Genomic DNA, 18,041 nt, shown 5'->3' with positions numbered 1-18,041 from the left:
GAATAGAAACTGTTTCACGACTGGATTTCATAACCCCCGGATAGACCTCTCTCACTAGGCCTATCAGCCGGTGGGGTGCTTGACAAAGTCTCTGCCACAGACTTGTGAGATACACTTGAGCGTTACTGAGGGATGTGGATAAATTTAAAGAACTGACATACGGTACCAGGTTCTCTCAGCCAATCCGGCGATACCGTATGAGTGTTGATCCAGGCTGCATCCTTCAACTAAGCTTACAGGCTCCTTCAGAGAAACCAGCCTTGCGCACGGTCTTCTCCTGAAAGAGTCCTCCTCTGGGGTTCTTCAGTTGCTGGGCCTCTCCCTTCAGATGAGACAGCACCAGACCACCCTCGAATTGGTAGACCCCGAAATCCACTTGGGCCTGACCCTGCAGTTGCGTTGCCTCGGGCCAGCCGGCCCCAAGACTCAGGATGCATGGTTCCGCACCCTAGGCCAGGAGGGCCATGGGGCTGGGTCAGGAGGACCACCAAAACCAGACAGACAGAAAATAAAAGAGCCCCCGCCAACATGGCGTCGGTACCTTAAATACCCCCCCCCCCCCCCCCCAGGATGCACAGCAGGAAAAAACACTCCCACTGGGTTGGTTCCAAGACAATAGTGGCATTCAGTGCACCCAGCTAGACTGCGTTTCTACTCTTGCCGGCAGTGACAGCGACACCTGCGGTCAAGGAGAACCCAGTGCAACCCAGCTGGACTGGTACTCAAACCAGAAATTTGGAGAAATAGTCCTGAAACCCAACTGTGGTTTCATGTAAATTAATTTTTCAAAAACCATAGCGCCTGCTCGTCAGGAGCCAGCACTACACATATTTTCACAGTTTTTCATATAGATGAAAAATGTGTTATTGATTTTTTATTTGATAATGAACCTGTTTTCAATAATTTGATATTTGTGCTGTTTTCTGAAAACCTCTATAAAGTAAATTTATTATTTTGGATTTAGTTGGTTATGAGATTTTGTTATATGTTTTAGGCCTAAATTGTGAATTTTAACACGGGTGCAAAAAGTATCTCTGGCAGCGAAAGGGTTAAAGAGTCAATTATACTAGGACTCTGTAATCATGGTTGTTAAAAAATATATATATTTATCATGAGCACCTCTGAGCCTTGGGCTTTTCAGCCTTGTGAGCTAGGAATTTCTACTTGGGCCTGTAAACAAGAGATTGAAGAATAGTAAGTAACATGTTTGAATTGTGTTTTGGTGTTTATGTACATAACATGTGTTGCCCTCTCATTGGGGGCTTGAGAAATGGCAGGACATTGCACTAAACCTTTAGGTAAACAAGAGAACCAGAACCTTAGCTAAATCAAAGAATGGGTTTCATGAAAAACTTTGCAGTGTCTCCAGGGCCAGCGCTACCAATTTGCGGACTAAGCAGTGGCTACTAGGGGTGTTGTTGAAATAATTGGTGACAGAGCCACTGAGTCACGAGGGTGCGCCCTGCCTTCCCTGGCATCTTCCTGTCCCGCTCCTTCAGTCAGAGGCACCCCCCTCCCTCTCTCCCTCGTTCGCACCATGGCTCCCTCAGATCGCTCAGTAACTCCTCAGAAGGCGATCTGCAGGGGATGGAACAGAGTCCTGTTCCGTCCGAGTTAGGCGAGAGAATTAGCTCTGAAGGGCAGAGTTGTAGGACATCACTGAGGAAGCTGGATTGGGCAGTCCGGGGTGAGGAAGAGGGCGGAGTGTATCGTGTATGGTCAGTAATGGAGGAGAGCGAAGTCAGTGTCCAATGATGTGAGGAGCCGGCGTGGGGCTCCGTACTCATCACACTGCTCGTCATCTGATGGTGAGTCACCTATGCACACACCTTGACTGCCTTGTGTGTATGTGAGAGGACCTACTGCCAGAGGGATACTGACCTCCCTTCACAGCTGTCTGCATACTGACTGTACCCAGAGGAGTGTATTGTAACACTTGTATACTTCACACCCCCACCCCCCACCTGTATACTTCACACCTACACCCCCATCTGTATACTGTATACCCCCACCCCCTACCTGTATACTGCACACCCCCACCTCAACACCTGTATACTGCACACCCCCACCTGTATACTTCACACCCCCACCCGCCACCTGTATATTGTACACCCCCACCTGTATACTGCACACCACCACCTGTATACTGCACACCCCCCACCTGTATACTGCACACTACTACCTTTATACTGCACACCCCCGCCCCCACCTGTATACTGCACACCCCCACCTGTATACTGCACACTCCCACCTGTATACTGTACATTGGGGTATTACACTGAGGTGATTAGATTTGATGGGGTTACAAAAAATCTCCACCCACAACCTCCACTGTATACATGGGCAGGGCAAAGGGTGTGGAGTCGGAGTAGAGTTGGGGTGGTTTTGCCTAGGGTGTCGAAAATCCCTGCACCAGCCCTGAGTGTCTCCATCCATGACAGTGCCTCTGTGAACAGAGGTGATTCCCTTCCTAGGAAATTAACCAGCAATCTACTCAAAGTATTTGAGTGCAGAGAAACTACTGCAACCAGCAAATAAAATTAACCATAAATATATAGATGTACACCAGTATGAATATAATACAAGATTTATATAGGAAAAAGATAAATAATAGTACATACATCCAATGTACAAACAGGTATTATCACCTAAGGGTCAGACAAGATTCCTGGTGAAATTGTGTACATATACTCGTGTATATATACAGTATTGTGTAATAGTCAGGTGTGAAAAAATACTGTGGATTAAGGCCTTTTATACATAGAAGTTTATTTTTATCAATTGACAAAATGGAAAGTAAATGAACAGAAGAGAAATCCAAATCAAATTAATATTTGGTGTGACCATCCTTTGCCTTCAAAAACAGCATTGATTCTTCTATTATTCTATACACGTTTCCACACAATTTTTGAAGGAACTTGGCAGGTAGGTTGTTCCCTACTTCTTGGAGAACTAACCAGAGATCTTCTGTGGGTGTAGGCCGTCTCAAATTCTTCTGTCTCTGCATGCAATCCCAGACAGACTCAATCAGGGGTGTAGATAAGGGGGGGGGGGGGGGGGGTCAGGGGTGTTCAAACCCCCCCCCCCGAGCATCCTGGCAAAATGTCCAGACAGTGTCCCTACTGTTTAGCATCAGCACAGTAGAAGCAATCAGAGTTTCGGAGTGCAGCAGCCAGCCCCCCTTCTATTGTGCCCCATCACCTCATAGTTACATAGTTAGTAAGGTTGAATAAAGACACCAGTCCATCCAGTTCAACCCGAGTGAGTGTCTACAATTGTCCCTATCCTTGTACATTGCACATTCACGGTCCCTACCCTCAAGGAGCCCACAATCCAAGGTCCCCATTCATATACTAGGGTCAATTTTGGACAGAAGCCAATTAACCTACCTGCATGTCTTTGGAGTGTGGGAGGAAACCGGACTACCCGGAGGAAACCCACGCAGGCACAGGGAGAACATGCAAACTCCAGGCAGGTAGTGTCATGGTTGGGATCTCAGTTTAGTAAGGGGCCCCCTGAAAAGCACGAAATTACTGTGAGGTCTCAGATGCCGGCAATTGACAGTGCACAGTTGAGGAGACCCCTAGACTCCTCCTCGAGGTATCATATGACACAGCCAAAGGGAGATTGGGGATGCAGAAGTTTTCCTACTTCTGTGCCGTGCTGAATCTGAGGTCTGGTAAGTGGGGAAGCATCAATTTTCTGTTTTAGGAAGGAGGAAGTAAGAATTCTAGTCTGGGGGAGTTTCTTTTGGTAGGGAGTTAAGGAAAGGGGGTGGGTTTGCTTTTGGAGAAGGGGGGAGTTTCTTGTAAATAAGTTTACAGAGGGTGGTTAATGGCAGAGATTTGCTTCTGGGAGGGAGTTTGATTGGATGAAGGGAGATTTTCTTTATAATTAGAAATCTTTGCTGGGGGAGAGGGTATTGACTGAGGGAGACATTTTTGCTTTGGTGGGTCGGTTTAGAGACAGGGGAGTTACATTTTTGGGGGGATATTTGGGGGAGGGAGATATTTTACATTGGGAATTTTTGCTTGGGAAGAGAGGGTTCTTAGGAGGGAGAGGGGGATTTTTTTTTCTTTAAAAGAGATTTTTTTTTGTTTTTTTTTATTATACTTACCTAGGTGGAGCAATCCAATGTTGCATCTGTTCCCAGCTGCTTCTTATGCCGCCTACACACAATCGAATTGTATGACGTACTTAGTCCGTCATACAATCCGGCGGACTTTCTACCGAACGGACTTAGCCACACACGGATACACAAACAGTCCAACGAAAGCTTGCGCGATGACGTACAGCACGTACGACGGGACTAGAAATAGGAAGTCCAAGACACAGCAAAGCACCCTTTGGGCTCCTTCTGCTGACTTTGCGTTAGTGGAAGTTTGGTTAGAGACGATTCGCGCTTTTCAGACTTCAGCTTAATTCGTCCGTTATTTTTTTTTATTATTTATTCTCGAATTGGAATATTAATCATAAGATGAGGATGAATAAAGACATTTGTGATAACTCTGTGTGAATATAAGCAGTAAAGCAACTTCACTTTTCTCGCATTATGAAGAAGAAAAGAATGTGCTATATTAAAAGATCACAAAATTAGCAGCATGACGAATATGCTAGCTTCAATACGAACACTAGTTTTACAAGACAGAACGCTTCCGCCCTGTAAATCCTTTCTGGGCATGCGCCATTCTTAGTCCGTCGGACTAGCATACTGACGAACGTATTGTCCGCTGAAACCAAAGTACGACGGGAAGATTGGTGTGCAAACCGACCTTCTTAGTACTCCGGACTTCACGCTGAAAAAGTCCGCTGAAGCCCACACACGAGCGGATTGTGCGTTGAAATGCATTTCAACGGACTAAGTACGTCATACAATTCGATCGTGTGTACGCGGCATAAGCCCAACAACAGAGTGATCAAACACCGCTGATTACTCAGTTCTCAGCCTTCGGTGAGCAAAGAGTGGTGCCTGATTTTGCACTTTTCAGCTTTCGTAAATAAACCCCTTTGTGTACTTAAAGGTGGGGTATGCCTGTAGGGCCTTTTTGCGAAATAGACACAAAAGTGTAAACATCCAAATTTCTCAAAAAATCTGAAGGTTTTCATTTTTCCCTATACAGCTTTCAGAATGTGTAAAAGTCGAACCCCCCCCCCCCCCCCCCCCAACCATATATTTTCTGAAAGCACATGATCTGTAGCATAAAAAGAAAGTACTACTTATTTTTAAGGCCCTGCAGTATTTGCGCAAATGTTTATGAAACAATATTTTCGCTAAAAATACACTAAAATCATTATTAGCAGATAAAAACACAGCACATTTTACACATTTCCTGCTAAATTCCTACTAAATATAAAAGCTTAACATGTGTTGAGTTCATAAATAACAAATATATGTAACTTTTAAATTGTGCCTTTTTGCAAAATGGTAAAGATTAAATGTACCCAATAATTTCTCTAAAAATCTGTAGGTTTTTATTTTTCATTTACAGCTTTCAGAGTTTGTAAAAGACCCCCCTCAAACCATATATTTTCTGAAAGCACATGACTAGTAGAATAAAACGAAGGTGCTACTGATTTTTAGGTCCCCGTGATTTTTGCGCAGATGTTTATCTGATTCACGGAAAAAAACACTAAAATCCTTATTTGCACATGTAAACACAATATAACTTCCGTAATTTATGCTAAATTCCTACTAAGGCATCATTCTGTGGGATGTGCTAAAGCATACACCCATAGGGTGTCATGTTTACCTGCATGGGAATGCACAGGTATTCTGTGCATCTCTGTAAAGGCAGTCCTATTCGTGCAAATTGGGAGAGAGCACTTGCAAGGACAGATCTGACATTCATACAGATGTAGGTGCATGGCCCCAAATATTGACAGTTAAGCTCAGGGACATGCACCAACACGGATATCAAGTTGGAACCAGTGACTGTGTCCTTGTAGCTGCTGAGTCTCACACATGAATGGGACTGGCTGCACAGGAATGCATGGAACACCTATGCATTCCTGTGCAGCTGCTGTGTCCCAAACACGGCCCTGTAGTAGTATGCCCTGCTTGAACAAGGCCTTAAGCCGCGTACACACGGGCAGACTGTCTGGCCAACTAAGTCCGTCAGACAATCCGACAGACAGTCCGTCCTACTTTTGAATGAACGGACTTGACCACACACGATGAACAGACAGTCCGTTGAAAGCTTGCGCGATGACGTGTACAGTACGTACGACGGGACTAGAAATACGACGTCCAATACACTGCAATGCAACCTTCGGCCGTGTAAATCCTTTCTGAGCATGCGCCATACTTAGTCCGTCCAACTTGCCTACTCACGAGCGGACTGTCCGCTGAAACCAAAGTTGGACGGACAATATTATGGAAATTCCAAAATACTTAGTCCGCCAGACTGTCCGCTGAAAAAGTCAGCTGAAGCCCACACACGAGCGGACTGTCAGCTGAAATGTGTTTCAGCGGACTAAGTTGGACAGACAGTACGCCCGTGTGTACGCGGCCTTAGACTTTGTTTAGACTTACGGTTGGTGCCACCCACCAACCACACCTCTCAAGCTGCAATAGGGGATGGAGGTGTTTACATGCATCCTGGCAATTTTGACCTGACTTTTAGAGATGCCGCCTGCTGAACACTACAGATTCAAATTAATGGGGAAGCATTGAAATGCATGCAGTTCATTTGTCGTCAAAAATGGGGTTAAAGCAGGCGGTGAGGAGGAGTTGCATCACTTCCTCACTACCTGTCAGCAGCCTCTGGAGTGTATCCTCGGGCTTCAGAGACAAGGGAGATTTAGATGCATGTCTAAATCTACCCTTACTATGGTTTTATTTACATTTTTATAAAAAAAAATGTAACTGATACAATTTCATTTTTTAATTTTTGTTTATATATATATATATATATATATATATATATATATATATATATATATATATATATTTTTTTTTTTTTTTTTTTGGGGGGGGGGGCTTTGGAGAGACATCAGGGGTCTAAACAGACTTCTTTTAGACAGAGAAAGGGACTGAAGACAGAGTTCAGTCCCTTTCTCTGCAGGCTCAGCTGCAATGCATATGAATGGATTGAAGTCTCTGCATAGAGGCTTCTATTCATTCATAAACTGGGGCATAGTAAACAGTTTACTATGCCGGTGATAGCTGAACATAGGCGTGATCGGTACACATGTTTACCGCCCCCCGCTCTCCATCCTGACATTGAGCGATCCTGGCTCCCTTCCAAGCAGCAACTTATCCTTTGCTGTTTACGTTTACTTCCAATTTCTAAGAACTACATATCCCATGGTATCTTGCAGTAATTCCTGTACTGAATGAAACGCTTTCCCTCAGCACCTCTGTAGTTCAGAAGGCAGGCTTTATGAATTATGTGACACAGCAGTGCCTACTGACAGGGCATAGTGAATATGTGTCAGAGATCTCAAGGAAGTTGATGTGTGGGTATCTTCACAAAATAAGTTTTCAGAATTCAAAATCATTCAGATTATTCAGAGTAGGCTAGAAATTATTGAAATACAATGTGCAAATAATATATGAATTTACATTTTGACCATGGGTAAAATAACTGCTGACAAAAATCTTTTACCAGCTCTCTTAAATGGATGGTTTTTCAGTTGGTGCTCCCATACTATAGGGAGTATATGGTCTCCTAGCCTTTTTTGATCAAATCTAACAAAATTTGGCTAGGTATAACAGGTTCATACAGCTGTGGCTTGAATAAATAATATATGTAATAAATGTAGTACTATCTATTCTCGAGCCACAGGGAGAAATACCCTATTTGAGATTTTATTAGGTTACTAAACCCAAGTTTGTTTGTTTTTTTAAATAACAAACATGTCATACTTACCTCCACTGTGCAGTTGGTTTTGCACAGAGTGGCCCTGAATCCTCCTCTTCTGGACTCCCTTAGCGCACCTTTGGCACACCTGTGCGGGCACGCTCCCGTGTGCTGCTTATGCATCTATTGACAAAGATTGCAGGACCCGGCACCGCCACCATGTCCCTGGATTTGATTGACAGCAGCGGGAGCCAATGGCTGTGCTGCTATAAATCTATCAAATCAGGACACTACACACCAACCATAGCTGGTGTGCTCATCCCCAGGGGGAGAAAGACAGGGCTCAGGTACGTTAAAAAGGGGGTCTGGGGAGCTGCAGCATGAGAGAAGGTTTTTCATAAAATGCATTAAGGTGAAAAACCACAAGTGTTTACATTGTGGCTCCAAGAATGTAGTTTGTTATAGAATGCACTATACGTGCATTACAATATGTAGGTTACACTATTAGGCCCCTCCAAGTAAGAACAGGAGAACATTACAACTGTACCATTAACCCCAATGCTAAGAATCCATCTAATGTCTCAAAACATTTTAGGGATATCCATGCTGGCAATATAAGCTCTTTCATATTCAGTGGAGTTGAAAGGGTTAAGAAATCCCAGTGAGAAAGTGATACCCACCATAGATTGCTTGAACAAGAGGTATGGTGGATTTTTACCTTAGGGGTTAGGATTTCTTTACGTCTTTACGTAACCACAAATGCAAGTAGATCTTTTTCTAAACGAATGCCTTTTCTACTTACTTTATTCCACTTTTGTGCAAAAGTTTATTTTCTTTTAACAGCTGCCTTTAGAACCATTTCTGTATCATGCCTGACTTTTGCAAATGTTTTATACTTTTATTTGTATCTATTTGCGAATTTATGGGCCATAATCATATTGTTCTAGCAGATATTTGTATTCACTGTCTGATTGTTCAGGGATCAGTAGTTCAGCCTTATATTATTAGAAATGTATATTTATTACTTTTCCATTTTGTTTATTTTCCTTTTTCTTTTGTATTTAGATTCAATCTGCTGTATGCCAATGCCAGTACTAGGATAGATGATACACATGGATCCTACCTGCTGATGCATATATATTTTTTATGAAACACTGAAATCTTTGTAAAAATTGATAATTGAACCTATTATATGTTTTTGCACATATTGTGAAATTTGTATTGTAATTTGGATTACAACTGTACGCTTTGTCATTACTGTTACACAGACTTGCATGTCCTTCACATTAATTGGATTTTAATTAGTAACACCTGAATGTGTATAGGTGGGAGGTGTATATATTGATACTAAGGTCCAGTTTGCATCATGCTATGACTAAGGCCTTTGGCCAAAACGCGTCTTACGCTGTTATTATCTGTTATCACCTTGTAGCAAATAAAGATTTCAACACGGATGCTTCGTGTTGCCAGCTCCTTATATCTGTTTCTATGTTTAAAATAACACATTTACTAAGGCATTTTAATATAAACCTCTAATTATCTAAAATATTTAAAAAAATATTGTGTATGGTGACTTTTAATCTTACCATTTTTTTATAGCACCTTCTTTAAAGGATATATGGACACACATATCATTATCAACAAAAGGTGTGGAGTTGCCAATGCTGCATTCTTATTGTGTCTCATACTGTCATTATTGTGTAAGAATATAAATTATAGATACACATGCTGTCTTCTTTTTTTATGTGAGTACAGTGATAAATGGGATTTGTGTATATAATAATATGCTGCACTAAACTTGCTTTAACTGCTATGTTTTACACCTTTCGCAAAGCTTACTATATTACATACAATACTTGCCAAACTGGTAAAGGTGCTGAAGATTGGCAAGCTTTCCTTATGCTTCACCTGTTCTTCTGAGAGATATGTAAATGTGTGCCCAGTTCTCCTTTGGGACAGATGATCTGACATAAAGAGGACTGAAACATACAGTGCACGCTTGTGCTTTTTTTTTTATTAGTTGCATTGATACATGTGCTGCATGTTAACCACAAATGACTGCTAAATACAGCAAGACATTGAAATATATATTGGAGGTTTGTAAAAAATAAATTCATTTTATTTACATAATTTAAATAAGCAAAATGTCATGCATTAAGAAAAAAATGGAAAGCATGTTTGGTATACATCATATTATAACACTGCAAGGTGCATAACTAATATTAATCTTACCTCAGTATAGATATAAAAATTTCCATAACAAAAAAAAACTTAGTTCGGAGCTGAATTATTTTACATAGCTACATAATTACATAGTTAGTCTGGTTGAAAAAAATGTCCATCTAGTTCAACCAACAAAAGGGAAAAAAAGTTTCAATCCTATATACACATTTTTTTACCCCCTGTTGATCCAGCGAAGGTAAAAAACCCCAGCAAAGCATGATCCAATTTGCTCCCACAGGGGAAAAGATTCTGTCCTGATCCGAGAGGCAATTGGATAGTCCCTGGATTAATTTTTTACCTATAAAGTTAAACTTTTTCACAGTATAGACAAATATGTTTGAAAAAGAGGGTAAGTTGCAAAATAAGATCATGGCTTATTCAAAAATGAAACTAAACGCATCTCCCATCTCCCATAAACAGTTTACATGAGCTTTTGCCGTGCAGATATGTTTTGCAGCCAAAACTACACATTTAGTTTTGTGTTATCCTGTGGCCAAACAGCACCCTGTTTGCCTTATCTTCTGTTGTGCTGCAGTGAGTACTTGATTAGGGGTTCATTTCAACCTCAGATCTGGTGCAGGACTTGGAAATGTTATATTCTAGGTTGATCTGAGACAGATACTGTGTTAAGCTTTATGCACATGGCTGTATAGAGCCTTACAGTGTACAAACCATGCCAAATGCCTCCCTAGGGCCCACAGTCACTGTGTAAAGCCACTCATTGGGATGAGTGATTATAGATGGCTATAAATGGTTGCATGGTTTGCGTAAAGAACCCGAATGCTCCAAATGCAGATTAGCGTGAGATGCTAAAAAAAAATGCAGATTAGTTTGCTGGAAAATCAAAGTTAAAAGTCTGTTTCTTGGTGGACTACTTTTTTTTGACAATTTACGGTATATCCACAACATTGTAGGAGAGTATGATGACTATCAGGGTTGGCACCAGCAATAGGCAGGTCAGACAGCTGGCTTAGGGCGTCAGGGTAGGGGAGCAACAGAATCCAGGTCCCCAGCCACTTGCTGGAGATTCCGATTTTTAAAATGCCTGTCCCTCCAGCAGGAAAACTAAAACTTCCACCCTGCGCCCACTAGAAGAGAGGTTGGAGCACGAAAGTTTTAGTTTGCTTGCTGTTTAATAGGCAGGCTGCTGTCCTGAAAAAGCCAGAGAGCAGAAGGCAGGCGGGTAGAGGAGTGTGTATCGCTGTCAGAGTGGATCCAGGCAGAGGAAGGCAAAGCAGTGGACAGATTCCCATGTGGGCAGGTAGGAAGTGTGAGACCCGCTGTCAGGCAGCATGGAGGTGTGCGCTGGCTGTGCATGCTGAAGTCAGGCATGCACAGGCTGAAGTCAGGCAGACGGAGGAGGACAGGATGGAGAAGGCCCCCTGCTCTTTGCAGTTGCTGCTGCCGCCTCTAGCAATGATTCAAGAGAGATCTTTTCATGCCTGCCCCAGTGACAGCTAACCCTGGTTGCTGCAGATTCCTCCACTGACATCATCTGGAAAAGGAGTCGCAGGGCTGCGAGGAACTGCGGGACTATTGAGATCTGAGGGGTTGGTAAACCAAAGGTGTGTGTGATGGTGGAGGGAGGGGGGTATCTGGGGTGTGTGTTAGAGGAGACTGTGATCAGAGTGAAGATATCTGGGGGGGTGTGATCAGGCTGGGAGTATAGGGGGGTAATCAGGTGGGAGCGTATCTAGGGGTGTGATGTAATCAAGGTGGGGGCATCTTTGGTAGGTGTGTTATGGGAGAGGTAGGTGTGGGGGGGGGGTAATCAGAGTGAGGAGATCTGGGGGGGGGGGATAAGACTGGCGGTATCTGAGGGAGTGGTGATCAGGCTGGGGGTATCTAGAGTTGTGATCAGAGTGGGAGGTATTTGGAGGTGTAATCAGGGTAGGGGTATCTGGGGAGGTGTGATAATAGTGGGGGGGTAACAGGTGGTATAATCAGCATGGGTGAATATGGGGAGGTGTGATCTGGGAGTTTGCTTATGGAGGGAACCCAACCCAGCCAGGTCAATGTATGAGGAGATGCGTAAATGAGGGTATGTCAGGGTCATGCATTATTTCTTGCACTATGGCCCATAAATTCTAGCCTTATCTTTGACTGTCATGGACAAAGTTATCTTGTGTGACATGTCCCTTTACTTCTTTTTTACTTATTCATTGCTGTGTGGAAACATCAGATTATATTTTTGTCTTTTATCGAACCCTATATTTTGTGCAGTCTATGAAAATCACTTTTTGATAATGCTGGCTTTGCTGGCATTAGATACTGTATTTTTTTCCAAAATCTAGAATTCAGAGGTTGAGACTTCTCTCCTTTCCATTTAACTCTGTTTCCTTTCTTGAGCAGTTGCAACGATTCTGGTATAAAACTTAGCTCACTTAGAGGTGTGAACTCAATCAAAATAACTTTAATATTCCGTTCCACCATTGCTTTATGCAAGCCACTTTCCAGCTCATACATGGCTTTATCAGAGGCATAGTTTTTGCTGAAAACAATAATTAATCTCCTGCTTTTCTCCAGAAATGCATTCATCTCATCGACCATAGCTGTATTGGAGTTAAAAAAAGAAAGTAAATGTTAAAAAGAAAATGCTGAACAACAGCGTATGTCTTTATAACTCAGAGATAAGATCTACCAAGAAGCAACCTTTCTTATTTCTATTTTGAATAATATGTTAAAATCTTCAAAATCTCTGTTACAACAGTTTTTTTCCACCTGTTCTACTGAGACTCCCTTTCACTTTCCTGCAGACACAACTGAATTGAGATGACTATGTACAAAATTAGGTATATCCTCTCTTTGACATTAGTCACTGTGTTAGGTGTCCCCATTGCACTTTGCCCTTTATTCTTAATTTGGTGACAACTCAAGTTTATGGGTTTTCCCTACCTTAAGTTCCAGTAACAGCGGCCAGCAAAACAAATAGTGAGGGTAAATATTCCCAGAAGGTACACAGAAAAATGGAAAAAAATATGGCTTCAGTTACACATTTAGGTCTTTACCCATATGCAGAATGTATACATATTAGCAAGGGACTATAGCTCCAAATATCTAGGCTGGATTATGCAAAGTGTTGGCCCAGCTAAATCAGCTAACGGAAGGGTTCAGCACATTTTTTGGACTGATTTGTTAATTTACACCAGTTTTAATTCCTTGTACACTTTTTTTTCATAAAAAGAAATAAAAAAATCAGTTACACTGTTACAGTTGGGACCCACTAATTAGGCTTAGCGAAACATTGTCGCCTTGGCTGTTACCAAGTCATTCAGCCCACTAATTGACACTCAAGCCAAACTCCTAAGACCCCTTATAGGAAACCAACCATGGACAAAACATAGGAGCTCCTACTGATGGCTTACTTTGGAAGGCACGTGGTTTATGGCAGTCATCCTTGGGGTTTGCACATTAGCTATAAGTGTCACGAAATATATACTTGCTAACAATGGAGGCATTATAAAAAAACAAATCTTCAAGTCAATGGCAGAATGCAGGACCAAAAGAGACAGCATAGATAGACCCAACAATACCCTGCCATACCCAGCAATAACCAGCCATATGCAGCAGTACGCAGCCATACTCGGTGATACCCTGCAATACCCAGCCATACTTTGCAATACCCAGCCATACTCTGTGATACCCTGCAATACCCAGCCATACTCTGCAATACCCAGCCATACTCGGTGTTACCCTGCAATACCCAGCCATACTCGGTGATACCCTGTAATACCCAGCCATACTCGGTAATACTCTGCAATACCCAGCCATACTCGGCGATATCCTGAAATACCCAGCCATACTCTGTGATACCCTGAAAAACTCAGTGATACCCAGCCATGCTCGGCCATGCTCACCCATGCTCAGCCATACTCGGTGATACCCTGCAATACCCAGCCATACTCGGTGATACCCTGCAATACTCAGTGATACCCAGCCATGCTCGGCTATGCTCAGCCATGCTCAGCCATGCTCAGCTGTACTCGACCTCTGTATGTGGCCAGGATGTGAAAGTTTCACAAATGTGGTATCGCCGTACTCAGGAGGAGTAGGAGAATCTATTTTGAGGTGTCATTTTTGGTATGTACATGCTATGTGTTAGAAATATTGTATAAATGGACAACTTTGTGTTAAACAAATGCATCTTAACCACTTCCCACCTGCCGTCCGTCATATGACTTCCTTGACTTTGTGCGGGGATATCTGAATGATGCCTGCAGCTAAATGCATCATTCAGATATCAGCTTTTTCAGCCAGCGATTCCCTACACCATAAGAATGATCATAGCGGCTGTTCCGCTGCTTGATAGTTCTTATGGGAGGTGAGAGGGGCACTGCCCTCCGGTGCTTCTACTGACTCACTGCTACGCTCTAAGCCAGAATAGTTTTTTGTTTTTTTAATTCAGGCTTCCCAGTCTAGAGGTACCGCACCAGATAAAAAGTTGCAATGACCGCCATTGTATTCTCTAGGGTCTTTGCTAAACCAAACATATATAATGCTTTGGGGTTCTATGTAATTTTCTAGAAAATAAATGATGATTTTTACAATGTACATTTTTACAAAAGTCTCACACATATGGTATCGACATACTCGAGAGTAATAGCAGAATGTGTTTTGGGGTGTAATTTGTGGTATGCACATGCTGTGTGTGAGAAATAACCTGATAATATGCCAATTTTGTGAAAAAAAGGAAAACAAATCTTGATTTTGCAAAGAATTGTGGGAAAAAATTACAACTTCAAAAAACTCACTATGTCTCTTACTAAATACCTTGGAATATCTTCTTTCCAAAAAGGGGTCATTTGGGGGGTATTTGTACTTTTCTGGCATGTTAGGGTCTTAAGAAATGAGATCGGCCATCAGGACTTCAGGTGTGATCAATTTTCAGATATTGGCACCATAGCTTGTGGACTCTAACTTTCACACAGACCAAATAATAAACACTGATTTGTACTTAGTTTTACCAAATATATGTAGTAGTATAAATTCTGGACAAAATTTATGAAGAAAAATTACTAATTCGCTAAATTTTATAACAGAAACAAAGAAAAAATATTTTTTTTACAGAATTTTTCTTTTATAGACCAAAAAATAAAAAACCTAGCGGTGATTAAATACCACCAAACGAAAGCTCTATTTGTGTGAAAAAAAGGACAGAAATTTCCTATAGGTACAGTCTTGCATGACTGAGTAATTGTCATTCAAAATGTGAGCGCACCAAAAGCTGAAAATTTGTCTGGTTATTAAGGGGGTTTAAATGCCCAGTGGTCAAGTGGTTAAGCATTATTTAAATCACTGCTCCCGAAAAAACAGCCATTTTTAAAACTGTTTTTTTTTGCATTGATACATGTCCTCTGGGGCAGGACGCGGATCCCCAAACACATTTGATTTTTCATGTTCGTGTCACATAGACTTTAACGGTGTTCGCATGTTCAAACACATTTTTTTGCCTCTTCGCATGTTCTGCTGCGAAACAAACCGGGGGGGTGTTCGGCTCATTCTAACCCTTGGGGAGAGTATCCTTAATTTCTTGTTTAAAGACTTAACCGTTAATAAGAGATTATCTCTGCAATTTGAGGGAATATGCCTCAGGTGCCCCTAATAAATAGATATTCTTGCCTTCCATTGTGGTAGCAAATGTAAAACTTCAAATGTCCCTCACTTTTTGTCTTAATGATAATGAAGATCAGTACAAATATGCACAAATCTATCCATGTGGGGCACAGACAGCGCTAAAACTATTTACAGAGGTTCTAATAATTTTGTTCAACATTTCCCAGTATTAGTTGCTGAAAAATTACTTGGCTCCTCGTTTGGTTTGAAATAAATAATACGGAATGGGAAAAAACTTTATTTGGCAGAAACGTTCCTCAATTTAAGAGTAGATTAGGGAATAGAAATTGGAATATCCACAAATGTTATTTTGGAAATCTGGTAATATAATATACCATTCTACTCTTGGGGCCCAGAAAAATACTTGGCTGATTGGAGCATTATATTGTTAGGCTACTGACGCCAATTCTGTGATATTGTAGAGAGGATTCTGGAGTACATTTTTACTATATTACATTAATACTTCTCAGGTTAGGAGTGGACTATATCCCCTCCACCTTATTGGTCCAACCAGACCCTGTAAATTGTAAATGAGACTAGGCAAATCTACAGAAAGACAGTTTCGCTGGGCATTGCAAAAGAAAAGCATTCATATTGGGTAGCACTTCTTTTGTCGGTCTTGCTGCTTCAAGGCCATTGTTAAGATACAGAGAGTCTGCTAATTTAGGTAACACTTATAGTGAAAGGAGCGAGTCCTACTCTTGGTTTCAGTCTAAATGTCCTGGGTAGGCTTCAAACACCTCTGAGCATGTTGTCAAGAGTTCCTGTCTTACCATGAGGAATGTGTGTCCGTTCAATAAATCTAATGTTTGCATCCTTGCCAGCCAGGCAAATCTGCCTCTGTTTATCCTTACCCTGTCAAAGTTGACCTAGATAGAGTTCAGCTGTTACCTAAATGATGAGTATGTTTCATTACTGAATAATAGCAAAGGGTGCTGTCAAATGAAAATTGATGCAAAACCATGTAATTATGGCACTGTTAACTCAGGCAATTGTGAATCTGTGCACAGGAAAGGGAAAGAATTTGTGAATAAAGAATGAGAAAAAAAATTACAATTAGAGAAAAAACTGTTCTTACCTCCTCCTGGAGTAACATCTCTCTCAAAAATGCATAGCTTAAAACCAAAGTTATTTTCCAAAACTGGGGCAAGAATGCCTAATGCAAAATCTCTCTCTTCATCTTTGAGACTGGAATAACTTTCAAATGAAATGTATGCATCATATTCTTTAGAATCTGAAAAGAAAATTCATAAATATCAACACATTTTCAGATGCAGTACTCACATTGAGAAATGGAAGTGTTATTTGTGTGTGAACAACACATGTATAATTTTACTTTACTTTTAAACTTTTTAAACCATAATTCATCTGCATGCTAAAATGGATATACCCTCATAGATGTTTAAGAAAAAATCTTATAGTAAAAACTCTCCACACAGAAATGCTGGAAGAAGTTGGTCTGTAAAATAAAAGTGTTACACATGTAATGCCTATTATCACAGACAGATATTTGTCAGCTTGTTGGGAAACCTTTTAGCAACCTGTTCAATGTTGTTCTCATTGAGAGGAGGTGATAGAGGTAATGATAATATGTGTTCCACTTCCTCCGATCAAGTGAGTTACAAAATAATTAGCGTTGAGTCCCAGTGCACATCCCTACTGAATGTCAATCTACAGAGCCACTACAATGTCCACATTCATTCTCGTCTTCTTCTATGTACACTATAACAATGTATTAATCATTTCATCATCAATTATATCATTTATCATAGTTACTCAGTTTTTTTTTTTTTTTTTAAATAAGGAAGAGGGTGTAAAAATGATCTGCCTCAGGTGTAATATGCAACAAGAAGGTCACTGTCAGTGAGTCCAAAAAAAAATGTGGCCTTTTGCAGATACCCGCCAGATTTACATCTACTCATCAATCATCTAATAGATGAGAGAATGTGCATAACTGCACCACCGGACGTGATTTATATGCAGGGATTCACTGAGTTCTGAAACTTCATAAACTGGTTTCTTCAGAGTAAAAAAAGGCTCCGCTATTGCCTGTGAAATGTTAGCATTTTTTGCCTCTGCCCCTTGTATTTGGCCTTTGACTTTATGAAACTGTATAGAGAGGTGAAATATATATCATTTTTAAACTTTAACTATATCTAAATCCAAGAAAAAGGTAATATATTGCAGGTTACCGGTCCCTATATGTGGCTGGCTGCATTTTGTAAGCTAGATACATTTGCTGCAAATTTAAATCCTGTAGCTTCTGCAAGAAATGTTGGGCTTATTTACATAAAGCAAATAAGTTATTACTGCTGTAATGAAATTTGCACTTTGCAATAGGATTTTCAGTAGAATAAAATAAATGTGGTGAATACCCAATCATGTGCAAGGAAAATAATAATT

General features: G+C 41.2%; 1 protein-coding gene across 2 annotated transcripts in view; it reads right to left on the bottom strand.

The window, feature by feature from the left end:
- Positions 1 to 9,796: 9,796 nt before the first annotated feature.
- Positions 9,797 to 18,041, bottom strand: part of IL18R1 (interleukin 18 receptor 1) — a 61,484-nt gene continuing 53,239 nt past the window's right edge. For both annotated transcript variants that reach the window (XM_077482668.1, XM_077482669.1), the window contains 2 exons: positions 16,717 to 16,872; positions 9,797 to 12,577 (listed from right to left, as the gene is read on the bottom strand). In XM_077482668.1, the coding sequence (XP_077338794.1) occupies positions 12,234 to 12,577; positions 16,717 to 16,872 (500 nt within the window). In that variant the 3' untranslated portion in view covers positions 9,797 to 12,233. The remainder of the gene's footprint in view (positions 12,578 to 16,716; positions 16,873 to 18,041) is intronic.

Source organism: Lithobates pipiens, unplaced genomic scaffold, assembly GCF_037356315.1.
Source record: "Lithobates pipiens isolate NorthernLeopardFrog02 unplaced genomic scaffold, aLitPip1_a1.2 Scaffold_16, whole genome shotgun sequence".
In the NCBI taxonomy this organism is placed as follows: Eukaryota; Metazoa; Chordata; class Amphibia; order Anura; family Ranidae; genus Lithobates; species Lithobates pipiens.
Note: the sequence above shows the minus strand (reverse complement) of the source record. Positions and strands in the feature narration are given on the sequence as shown.